We start from the raw sequence: 12,641 nt of genomic DNA on the forward strand, positions 1-12,641 counted from the left end.
CACTTTTTTCCTCTTTTTTTTTTTAAACTAAATTACAAAAGAATCTGATATTGTTTGCTAACATTTGAATTCAAACTTGGAATTGGAACCTTGCCATTGTCAAAGATTAAACATAAGATAAGAGTAAACAAGGGGTGTAAATAGTGATTCCTCTAAAATAAGCCCACATTCTCATGGAAATCCAGCCCAAAAACGACGTCGTATCATAGTGAAGCAAACCTTCCCCTTTTCATCAATGTTGAACAAAACACACTTCCATTATTAACCAAAAACCTCAAAAACCCTGAAATGGGTTATCTAAGAAAAGCTTCAAAAACCCTAAACCAATCAAATTGCATTTCATTACTATTCAATTTGAATTTCAATTTCAATTTGACACCATTAACAAGTAGAATAACGCATCAACGATTTTCCTTAACGCGTGCACTTTTCTGCACCCAATCACGTCAAAGTAGCACCAAGGAGAAAGCTGTTATAGATTTGAGTCAGTACCCTCCAGAGCTTGTGAGGAATTTCTCGATAATTGCGCATGTGGATCATGGAAAATCTACTCTTGCTGATCGGCTTTTGGAGCTTACTGGGACTATTAAGAAAGGACTTGGGCAGCCTCAGTATCTTGATAAATTGCAGGTTTTGTTATAAATTAGCTTTTTTTTTTTATGTGGGTATGGTTGTTTGTGATGTTATGCGAAATGGGTGATGTTCAAAGTTGTTGCTTTTTTCATGTATGTGTTTTGGGTTAACTAGGATGTGGAATGCGGCAATGTGTTGGTTTTGAAGAGAAAAAAGATCAAAATTTTGTGCCATGTTATATTCCATGAAGCACCAACAGGAACCTGAACATTGACATGTAGACCCTGAATGCTAATTTGTAAAATTGAAAGTGATTGGATGAAACTATATGAGCTAATGTCAAATAATGGATGGAGCATAATGGAACATGATGGAATCTTGGTTCCATTCCACTCCGCTTCACCTGTTCCATCATGTTCCATTCCACTCCGCTTCACTCTATTCCATCATGTTCCATTCCTCTTTGCTTCACTCTTCTCCATCATGTTCCATTCCGCTTTGCTTCACTCTTCTCCATCATGTTCCATTCCGCTCCGCTTTACCCTATTCCATCATGTTTTATTCCGCTCCGCTCTGTTATAGTCCATCAATCAAAACATATCTTAAAGTACTAGTGGTAGGTAGGTTATAGGGTTTGTTTGGATTGGTTATTGGAGATTATTTATTGGATTACACATTTATGACAATATTTGGCATAACATATGAAAATAGCTATGGCATTGGCATTTACAAAAACTGTTTTAAGCGTATTTCAGTAAGCTCTAGAGGATAGCTGATGAACACTGTTGGATATAGTTAGATATTGATTAGAATTAGTCTACATTAATAGGTATATTACTAGTTACTTATGATTAGTTAGAAGTTCGCTGTATTAGTTACTCCCTCTGTCTCGAATAAATGTCGCATATGAATTGTAGGCGGTTCTTCAGGAAATGATTAATTAAGTCGATTTCAATGTTACATAAATACTTATATGGAAAGCGCTTATGCTATAAACGCTTGATTAAATTGTTCTTCCAAACCTATGTCCAATACCAGGCTATAGCGGAATAGTGTAGCTGTGGTAGGTTTCATCGTGACGCTATTGGCCTGTGAGCCTCCGTCTTGAATAACGGTTGTAGCAGCCACTAACTGCGGCTGAATTGTGGCCCCAGACCTCTATTTTGTCTCCTATTAGAATATCGATGATAAATTCCTCAAATTCATTTTTAAACCTTCGCTTCTTTTGAGGGTATTTTTGAGTATTTATGTTTGTACACTGGTTTTTAGTCTTTGAATTAGCGGCAATCCTGCTATCTGCTATAATGCTATAGCCTTTTAGGGGGTAGGTGCTACACAACGGTGTCTGAGATTAGTAAAGTTGAACCAAGCATGACAATATTGTTATGTTTCTTGGCTTTTATGTCATATGTTACTTAATTGGTGAAGTTTGAACTGTGTTCTAGGTGGAGAGAGAAAGGGGGATCACGGTTAAAGCTCAGACTGCAACAATGTTCTATAAGAACATCATAAATGGTGTTGATTGTAGCGATGGAAAGGAATCACCTAATTATTTGCTGAATCTTATCGACACTCCCGGACATGTAGATTTCAGTTATGAAGTGTCAAGGTCACTAGCCGCTTGTCAAGGTGTGCTTTTGGTTGTTGACGCAGCTCAAGGAGTTCAAGCGCAAACCGTTGCTAACTTTTACCTTGCCTTTGAATCGAACTTATCAATTATACCTGTCATAAACAAGATAGATCAGCCAACTGCTGATCCTGACCGTGTTAAAGCGCAATTGAAATCGATGTTTGATCTTGACCCAGACGATGCATTGCTAACATCGGCTAAAACTGGGATGGGTCTTGAACATGTTCTTCCAGCAGTCATAGAGCGTATACCTCCACCTCCTGGGAAGAGTGATTCTCCTTTGCGTATGCTTTTACTTGATTCGTATTTTGATGAATACAGAGGGGTGATATGCCATGTTGCTGTCGTTGATGGTGCCCTGCGCAAGGGGGATAAGATTTCTTCAGCGGCCACTGGTAAATCATACGAAGCTTTGGATATAGGCATCATGCATCCTGAACTTACTCCTACCGGAATCTTGTTTACTGGACAAGTCGGTTATGTTATAAGTGGCATGCGGTCAACCAAAGAGGCACGTATTGGAGATACAATTTACCATTCACGAAGCACTGTTGATATAGAACCTCTTCCAGGTAAAGTGGGTCTTTTTCCTCCTTTCTTTGGAAATCGGTTTGTTAACATTTTCATTAATTCTTAATGATTTAATAGTTTTAAATTGTAGGCTTCAAAGCAGCAAAGCACATGGTTTTTTCTGGTCTTTTTCCAGCGGATGGATCTGATTTCGAACTACTTAACCATGCAATAGAGAAGCTTACTTGCAATGATGCCAGTGTCTCTGTCGCTAAAGAAACTAGCACTGCTCTAGGTCTAGGGTTCAGGTCTGGCATCAATTGCTTTTAGAATGGAATGCTAATTCGGTTCGTTCAAAATTTGAAACTCAGATAACTTCATAAGGAATGGATTTTTAATGTTTCTTTTTTAAATTCAATCAGGTGTGGATTTTTAGGCCTTCTGCACATGGATGTTTTTCATCAAAGGCTTGAACAGGTAACATCTCATTTTTTCAAATAATTATCGGTTGATGTGTCAGTGTTAGTGTCGTGTCCGTCGTTGACAAGGGCATGTTTGTGTAAACAGGAATATGGAGCCCATATTATCTCAACTGTTCCTACTGTGCCTTATATATACGAGTATGCTGATGGAAGGTAGATTATCAAAGTTGTATTTATCGGGCTAGGTTCGCCGGCCTTTACTAATAGTCTATGTTTTTTAATCAGCAAATTAGAAGTTCAGAATCCCGCTGCATTACCGTCTAATCCCAAGCAACGAGTGGTAGCCTGTTGGGAACCCACAGTAATAGCTACTATAGTTATTCCTAGTGAGTAAGCTCTTGCACAACCCCGAACAAAAGAATAATTTATTTGCTTCTTTCAGAGCTGATATTTATTATCTTAAAATAATTGTTTTATCTAAGGTATGTCGGAGCTGTTATCACCCTTGTCTCCGAACGTAGGGGGGAACAGTTAGAGTACTCGTTCATTGACAGGTAGATTTCGGTTTGCCGAAGTTTCTATTTCATTAATATATCAATATCAATCAATAAATATTTGACAACCTCGGTCTCTCGTTAAAAGCATTGTTCCCTTTATTATTTTGTCCGCAGTCAACGAGTTTTCTTGAAGTATCGTCTTCCTTTGAGGGAAATTGTTATTGACTTTTATAATGAATTGAAGAGTATAACATCAGGTTATGCATCATTTGATTATGAAGACTCAGAGTAAGTACCCCCGTCCTTTTCCCTTTTCTTTATAACCGCTTGCGTGATCATTGTTCATAACTCTATGGGGTGCAATTGCAGTTATCAGGCATCTGATCTGGTGAAACTCGATATTCTCTTGAATGGACAACCAGTTGATGCAATGGCAACCATTGTTCATAACTCGAAAGCGTATCGTGTTGGACGTGAATTAGTGGAGAAATTGAAGAAAGTCATAGACAGGCAAATGTTCGAGATATCCGTACAAGCCGCCATTGGGTCAAAAATTATAGCAAGAGAGACGTAAGTTGTCTTAAAACTTTTAGCTTCTGATATGAATGTAAAAATCTCGAATCAGAATTGAGATTATTAAATAAGTCATTAACTTGCCTTGCTCATAACTCTTCTGTTTTGCCATGCTGAAATTCTCCACATTTATTGCAGCATTACAGCTATGAGAAAAAATGTTCTTGCCAAGTGTTATGGCGGTGATATAACACGAAAGAGGAAGCTTTTGGAGAAGCAAAAGGAAGGGAAAAAGCGAATGAAACGTGTTGGTTCCGTTGATATACCACAAGAAGCATTCCATGAACTATTGAAGGTTTCATAGAAGTCGTTCAAATAAAACCCCGCATTAGATATTGGTAATTAACTACTTCTTTGTTTTAAATTTCAGATTAGTAGTGACTTGTGAATTTATCCATCTTTTGTTTCGATATCGTGTAATAAAGTAACTGATTTTTTTTCTTTCCATTTTCACTTTTGTTTCTGTTATGTAGGTTTTGTAACCTATTACTGTCATAAGAAGGAATAGTGAAAGCAATCTACTTTGCTGCTTTCATGGAAACTAGTATACCTTTTCAATTTCATCTAATTTATTAGTGAAGATGACAATTTTTTACAATTAAATTCTTGTTCTTTCATATGTTGATGTTCTTTGATGGAAGAAATTGAGTTCATCCATCAACCATGATCTTTTGTAATAAACATTTTGTTCTAACTATTTCTATTCAGTAATTATAGTCTATACAGACTAGAGTAGTCGAGAATAGCGGTGCAGAGCGGCCAACGTCAAAAATGAAATATCATATGATAGCATATATCGGTATGACCGCTCTATTTGTTATTTTTTTTAGACATTATATGTAACAATTATAAACATATAATTAATGTAAACAAATAATTCAACTCAAAATATTCATATATCAAAGTACACATAGGATTTTTGTGGAGTTGTCACTATCAAAGTAGTCAACATGAACAATTCAAATCAACTTGATAATTGATCCATAACTCATAAATTATATTCCCCAAATCAAGGTTTTAACAACTTGATATGCATTATTATTATGGAAAGCATTGCTAAGAATTAAAATGTTCTACCTCCAAAACTCTTGTAGACTCTTGTAGTTTTATAAATTTATTTTATGCATTGACTAATTTTAATTATTGTTTAGTGCAACATGATTTTTAGCATGAAGGGTCACATTTGAACATTTGATTGTGACCTTGTCACTTATAAATTTAGGTACAACACGTTTAATGTTTTGCTTACATAAGGGAAATATTGATCTTTTTCTGTTCAGTAAGTTACATTTTATTTTATTTAAAAATCTTGGTTTAAAGTCAGAGTCAGAGCAAAGCTCTGTGTGGACTGGTTGTTAACAATTAGTTGGATTCAAACTCAAGATCTTGAGAGGAGCACACTCTCAATACCCAGGGCCTCCGCCAGTAGACCAACCCTTAGGGGTTAAGACACAAATTACATTTAAATAAAAATTAAAATATTAGAGTTCAAAGTATCATTCAGTTGGACAAATCAACGATCATAATTCTCTCGTTTGAATATTGAAAGGTTTGCTAATTCTCTCGTTTGAATATTGAAAGGTTTGCTAGCAATTGTCCACTCATTTTTAGTTAATGTAGGAACACCATCATTCACGATTTCAAACACATCATGAAATTTGAAAGTATCATTCAGTTGGACAAATCTATCATTCATAATTATCTTCTTTGAATGTTGGAAGGTTTGCTAGAAATTGTCCACTCATTTTTAGTTAAGGTATGAACACCACCATTTACAATTTCAAACGCATCATAAAATTCAAAAATATCATTCAGTTGGGCAAATCAACAGTCATAATCATCTCCTTTGAATGTTAGAAGGTTTGCTATAAATTGTTCACTTGTATTTTGATTCACATTGGCCATGAATTTGTTGTAGATTAAAAAATCAAACCAAACTCTACTATACCAATTTGTTTGAACAATCAATCATAAGAGATCAAGATGAAAATAATTTAAGAGGGAAAAAATGGATTAATTAACAATGTAACGAATGATGGAGAAAGATTCATCCTAGAATATGATGTAATCATGTGAATATTATTGAGATAAAAAATATCACACATAGAGAATAAGACGATTACTTATAGTCTAAGCTATCTTAACATCGTAATAACCACTTAAAAAAATCTCATAACCAACTTAACTAATTTTCTAACCATCATAATAGTTTTTTTGTTAAACAAGTAATAAACACAAGCTAATGAATTACACACAACAATGATTAGGAAAATTGAGAAATGAAAGAGGGTTTCAATTATATTTGATTGATGAGTGTTTATAGTGAGGTAGTGAATTACAAAAGCTTAAAACTACATTTGACGAAATTGAATCCTCTACCGTTTCTGTATAGTGTATATTAATTCTCACTATACTATACAACAACGGTAGAAGATCCAAATTTCATTTTTAATACAAAAGTTACATGGAATAACTAACTTTTCAAAGGAAGAAGATAACTAATGATGTGTGTTCATCTTTGAATCACAATGATTGACATGATTAACAATGGATGAAGATTTGCTAGCACTACTCTTAGAAACAGAAAATGGCAATGATGGTTGAAGAAGCATGAAATTCTTGGCTTGTGAACTTGTTGTTGGTGACAACCTTTTGAAGTATGATGCACCCTTTAAGCACCCTTTACCATTTTGATTCAACAAATTGTTTGAACCTAATTGAGGATACTCACCATGCTTCAAATTCAACCCTAAACCTAAACCATTCTCTTTAGTTTCCTTTTGATTCACACCATTGTTTGATCCTTGTCCTACAATTGATGTAACTGCAGCTGCTATAACTGAATGAAGACTTGGATCAGTGCTAATTGCTTTGCTTATTGTTTCTGCCAAAGCTTGCCTTGAAGGTGTTTGATAATTTGTCACACACTTTTGATAGAAGTTTTCTTGGAAATGGTTGAAAGGCCTAATTTGAGTTTTTTCCATAGGCATTATTGTGTTATTGTTGATAAACCCTAACCCTAATTTGTTGTTGTTCCAAATGGTTGATGATGGAGTGAAATTTGGTTGTTGCGCGGAACAAAAATTGAGATTATTCGGAGAAAATCTCGGAATAGGAGCGATGTTCGATAATGACGATGACGATGATGATAAGGATGAAGGTGAAGTTAGGTCTAAAGTGATTGTTGGGAACAAATTGTTATGTGAGGAATGGTTTGGTGGAATGAAGAAGTGTTGTTTTGGTGTTCGTGATTGTTCGAATTGGTGATGATTGAAATTTAGGCCATTGTTGAGTAATGCTGGTGAGTTCCCAAAAGATGTTGAGTTTTGATGATGAAGATTTTGATGATGTGATGATGATGATGTTGATGAGCCTGATAACATCATTGATGCTGCAGCTGATGTAGTGTATGCCATGGCTGATGCTGTTACTTGAAGAGGATGGTTGTGTGTTCCTTCATATGTTGTGATTAAGATTGACATGTCATCAGCACATCTTTGGACCTGAAATCATAGACAAGAATATAAATGTTTTTGGTCTAAATACAAATCATTATCGTTTTTGTCTTAGTACAGACACCTTTGAAACCAAGTTTTGTCTGGTGTCTGATACGTGTTGATGTCTGACACTGACTCAACACCAACACACGCGATTACGTTTTTTATTTTATTCAAATTTTCAAATTATTATCAATGTTGATGTATCAGTGTCATATCAGATGCTTGTGTTTATGTCTGTTTCATATGTGCAGATACCTGTTTCCTAACTGGACATGCTGGTGCGACCGTGCAACGATAGTATGCTCTTGGACACGGATTTCCTTTTGCTATCTTTTGTCCATATTTTCTCCATTGGCATCCATCATTCATCTATTTTATAGGCACACCACAAATTGTTAGACAAGAAAAAAATCTTCAAATATGAAAAATGGTAAATTTGTAATGTAAGTATTAATTGATACTAACCGTTGGAGTATCACATTTAGCTCTAACAGATACCCTTACTCTCTTGGTAGGCATTTGATCAGAAACATCATCGTTTACATTTATAACCTTTGTTGATTTATTTGTTGAAAATAATGTTCCTTTTTCTTCAACTTCAACTTCCTTTGGTAATTCTTCTAAGCTATTATTCATTGGAGTCAAATCAGATTCTAACTCCATTGACAACATGTATTTAGAATCTAATCCAAGACTAAGGTTAACTTCCATGTCCTCTTTTTCTTTAGGCTTGTTTGAATTTTGATCAATTTTTGTCGCTTCTTTCTTATACTCATTTGGACTTCTTCCAAGACAAAGTGACACGAATTCGGGTTCTTCATCGTTTTCTTCATGTGAAACCGATGATTCTTCTACTCCGTTGTTAGAAACTTCTTTGTTAACGATGTCAAAGAAACGGAGTTGAAGGGTGTTGTAGTCTTTTTCAACTCGCGATAGCATCGTCTTCAATCTTTCATTTTCTTCTTTCACCTCACCCATCTCAGTTTTAGCGCATTTTAGTTTATCTTCCTATATTTCAAAATTACAATAGTAAGAAATAAACAACAAAGACAAAATATATAAACAAAACTATAGCGAATATCATAAATTACAACACTTTCTGTAACACATATAAGTTTTGTTCTATAATAATCGAGTCTGAGTTTTCTCTATTCATCTGATCTTAATATATAAAACAAATTTAAAGTCATAATAATCCGCCGTAACTTCTTTTGTTGATGAATATATGAAATTCAAAATACATAATCATAATCCTATGACATCACAAAGAATCAAAGTAAAACCAAAATTCAATAATGCAAAGAAAATTATTCATGAAAAATTCATAGATATTACAAAGAAGAACCTCTTTTGAAACTTCTTGTTGAGTAGAGAAATCATCTTCATGGAAAATTGAAGTAACTCTCTTCTCTTCTATCTCTGAACAACTAGAGCTAGACATTTTTGAAATACCTTATTATTTCTTTCACAATAGTACAATCTCACATAATTAACCTCTTTATATATAAACTATATTATTATTTATTTATTTTTTGACAGAGCCATATAACCCTTTTATAAACCAATAAACTCTCATGAGCTAGACATGGAATAAACAAATACAAATTCACCGATCCCAATGTTCATATAGTTCTCATTATGTAGCCAGCCATAACCCTGAAATGTCAACACCATTTGCTAAGCTAATTTTTTAGGATTTTTAAAATTATTTTATTGTTAAATTAATTATATGATCTCCATATCTAAGTCATTAATGAGGTTGAGTAGGCAAAGAAAGCTCAATTTTGTCATTCAATTTTTTTAAAGTATGAACGAGATATTCCTACACGCCGCTGCATAGACTAATTCATAAAAACTATGATTAGTTGTAATACTATATACCGTATATAACTACTTTTTTTTGTGTGACAAAAATACTAAATAATTGAAACTTGGTAGTGATGAGAAGACATGACATATAGGTATATGCAGTTAAAGTTGAAAAGGTATAACGTTGGTTGAGGCAAGCAAGAAAATATTTGTCAATGGTGCAGGTTGGAACTTAATATTACTTTGTCAAGTTTGAGGTCCATACTATGGTTGTCAACCATTTGCTATGATGTTCACTGCTGCCATTGACCTTTTCACTAATTTCCATGAATATGATCACAAATGCATAATTATAATATGCTATATGGTGTTTTAAATCATCTATATACAACTTGAAGAAAAGGAATTATTAGTTAAGTTGTGTATTAAGGATTAGAGTTCATAATATGTTATGTAGTTGTAACATTGTTTGATCTAGGTTTTGGTTCAAAAGACTTGATATTTAAGTGAGTCATTGTAACCTTGTTAGAAAGGTTTTGGTTCTTTTAAGACTTGACATTGAAAAGGTTTTCTACCACATTAGAAGAAAAAAACCTCTTTGGTGCAAAAGTTACATTATAGATACTATGACAACCATTAGTTCCATTGTGAAGTTTGAGGTAGAGAAATTTGATACGAGAATAGATTTTAATTTGTGTAAAATTCAAGTTAAGGATGTATTGATATAATTAAGATTACATAAGGTATTGATTATTACATAAGCATTGATGCAAGATGTGCGGTGAGATTATGTTAATGGTTAAAGAACTTCTTCCAAACATGAAAGTTGAACCATACATTTTTTACTTGATTTCTTGACAAAAGTTCTTAAAGTTAGTTTAAATTCAAGTGAAACATATAATTTTAATAGTAAGTATGGTAGTTCTTTTGAACTATAACTTTTGAGTAAATCAATTTAAAACTTTTAAGTGGCTTAGCTTAGATATCACATACTTTTTATGGTGAAGTATGATCCTAACTCAGCTTATAAATATAAGTCACTTTTCTTTTTCTTTTTTTCTTTCATTTTTATAAGAACCTCTTCAAATTTCAGAGCATTTTACCCCTATATTTTTAATTAAGTGGCATATTTTTCTACAATCTTTACTAAATACTCTTACACAAACATATTTTCTCTCCTAATAATAAACTCGTAAAATTATACAATAGTCAAGAAATTTAATGTTTTAATCAACTTTTTTTAATTTTTGTGATTTACTCTATTGATCTTATATTTATGGATGAAGGGAGTGTAACAGCCCGGGCCCCTCACAGTGCAATCTCGACACTGATACCTCACGATCTTCTCTACCCTCTTCTCTAGTAGAGTTTTTGCCTTTCGAGGGAATCGAACCATGTACGTTGAGGTTCAAGAACATGTTCAATCCATTCCCACTACCAGTTGAGCTAGTATCTTGTTTTTGGTAGCCCGTTCCATAAGAACTCCACAGTTAAGCGTGCTTGGCTTGGAGAAATATTGGGTTGAGTGACCTTCTATGAAGTTTTTCGGGAAACATGTGAGTGAGGTCAAAGCATGATGGAAAGACCCGTGTTGGTTTGTGGGATCAGTCGATAATCTCGAAAGCATTCTAGGGTGTTACAAATGGTATCAGAGCCAGACCAATCCAAATACGATGTGGTTCGAGGATGAACCATGCGGAAGCTGATGGGCATGTAAAACCCGAGGCTAAAGAAGGCGAGGAGTGGTTGCACCGCATGTAACACTTGAGACCGAAGGGAGCAAGAATGGTCGCCACATCAGAATGAGAGGGATACTGAGGCTATGCAGGGAAAAGACTGCATAGTTGAAACAATGCATATAAGGACTAATAGGTACTACCTATAGCAATAAGATGCATCTTTTTTTCGGTAGCGCGTTCCATAAGAACTTCACAGTTAAGCGTGCTTGACTTGGAGAAATATTGGGATGGATGACCTTCTGGAAAGTTTCCCGAAAAACATGTGAGTGAGAACAAAACATGTTGAGAAGACCTGTGTTAGTTTGTGGGATCAGTCGATAATGCTGAAAGCACTCTGGGGTGTTATAGGTAGTACTTCATTTGAACTAAACTTTTTGATGAAAATAAAGGAAAAGTTCTCGGAGTATTTAGATTTAAGCGAAGTATATTTCTTATGATAGAGTATGATCATTTTTTTAAAACTATGATCGTTGTCTAAGTATACAATGGAAACATGTGTATCATTTTCAATCAACATGAAAATTGTCGATGCTCGTTGAAATGAGGCATGTTGAAATCGTTTCACATTGCTTTGTATTGTAAAACAAGATGGAGATCAAGACTATATATATGAGCTCTACTTCTTTCTTACACTATTGTCTTAAAGTACTTTAAGGTGAGTGTATAAGGAGTTATGGGGTGTTTGAGGAAAGAGTCAAAGTGTTTTAAATTTTCTCTTTATATACCTGCGTTATGATTGTGTTCTTTATTATTTTTATGCCGATATTTTTTCAACAATATGTGACTATTAAATTTCACATCTACTATGAATAATTGATTTGTTGTTACTCTCAACACTCCTTCAAACTCCCTAACAAGTATTATTAGAGTTTTGATATTGGATCACATAGAATGTGAGAGATTCATACTTAAAAGAGAAATTATTGAATTCGAGTGTGAGTGTTAAGTTTGACACTACTATAAATGGACAAAATATTTTATTTATATATATATATATATATATATATATATATATATATATATATATATATATATATGGGAGCGTATCCGGTGAGAACTGATATCAATTGTGAGAAACGAGAACTAACCATCAGAACCATCAGATTTAATTGACGATTATGATTTATTTATTCCATATAGAGATCACCTTATTGAATTACTTTTCTACTAATGCTTAAACATTTATAAATTCTATAATAATAAAATCTTACCATAAATAATTTTCTATTTATTATTCTAATATTTAATTTAAATTAAAGACTAACATTATCTATTTTTTTATTTGATAAAATTGAATAAATAATAGGCTTTAAATTTTTGATTTTCCAACATCCAATAAACGTTACAATTATTAAAATGGTAGAATTTATTTAAAATGGTCATAGTTA

The 12,641-nt window shown here is 33.7% G+C and overlaps 2 protein-coding genes across 2 annotated transcripts; one reads left to right on the forward strand and one right to left on the reverse strand.

Moving 5' to 3' along the window:
- The first annotated feature begins 239 nt into the window (after positions 1 to 239).
- On the forward strand, positions 240 to 4,902 carry LOC131608783 (translation factor GUF1 homolog, mitochondrial-like). The gene is made up of 11 exons (XM_058880321.1): positions 240 to 630; positions 2,019 to 2,775; positions 2,865 to 3,021; positions 3,136 to 3,190; positions 3,281 to 3,348; positions 3,421 to 3,525; positions 3,618 to 3,689; positions 3,807 to 3,920; positions 4,002 to 4,202; positions 4,344 to 4,543; positions 4,679 to 4,902. Exons 1-10 carry the CDS (start codon positions 289 to 291, stop codon positions 4,507 to 4,509), a joined length of 2,037 nt encoding a protein of 678 aa, XP_058736304.1. The 5' UTR covers positions 240 to 288; the 3' UTR covers positions 4,510 to 4,543; positions 4,679 to 4,902.
- Positions 4,903 to 6,488: 1,586 nt separating this feature from the next.
- Positions 6,489 to 9,201, reverse strand: LOC131611159 (WRKY transcription factor 72A-like). Its single transcript, XM_058883260.1, has 4 exons — positions 9,051 to 9,201; positions 8,171 to 8,713; positions 7,961 to 8,074; positions 6,489 to 7,708 (listed from the first exon to the last, which is right to left on the reverse strand). Exons 1-4 carry the CDS (start codon positions 9,144 to 9,146, stop codon positions 6,704 to 6,706), a joined length of 1,758 nt encoding a protein of 585 aa, XP_058739243.1. The 5' UTR covers positions 9,147 to 9,201; the 3' UTR covers positions 6,489 to 6,703.
- Positions 9,202 to 12,641: the final 3,440 nt, after the last annotated feature.

This window comes from Vicia villosa, linkage group LG6 (assembly GCF_029867415.1).
Source record: "Vicia villosa cultivar HV-30 ecotype Madison, WI linkage group LG6, Vvil1.0, whole genome shotgun sequence".
NCBI lineage: Eukaryota > Viridiplantae > Streptophyta > Magnoliopsida > Fabales > Fabaceae > Vicia > Vicia villosa.

Bases quoted from the DNA above. Each gene is read 5' to 3' on its own strand.
- LOC131608783 (XM_058880321.1), top strand. From the start codon at position 289: ATGGGTTATCTAAGAAAAGCTTCAAAAACCCTAAACCAATCAAATTGC. The intron at 631-2,018 runs GTTTTGTTATAA...ACTGTGTTCTAG, and splicing joins AGTATCTTGATAAATTGCAG to GTGGAGAGAGAAAGGGGGAT. The intron at 4,203-4,343 runs GTAAGTTGTCTT...CATTTATTGCAG, and splicing joins AAAATTATAGCAAGAGAGAC to CATTACAGCTATGAGAAAAA.
- LOC131611159 (XM_058883260.1), bottom strand. From the start codon at position 9,146: ATGTCTAGCTCTAGTTGTTCAGAGATAGAAGAGAAGAGAGTTACTTCA. The intron at 8,075-8,170 runs GTTAGTATCAAT...CCTATAAAATAG, and splicing joins CTAAATGTGATACTCCAACG to ATGAATGATGGATGCCAATG. The intron at 7,709-7,960 runs GTATCTGCACAT...CTATGATTTCAG, and splicing joins CATGTCCAGTTAGGAAACAG to GTCCAAAGATGTGCTGATGA.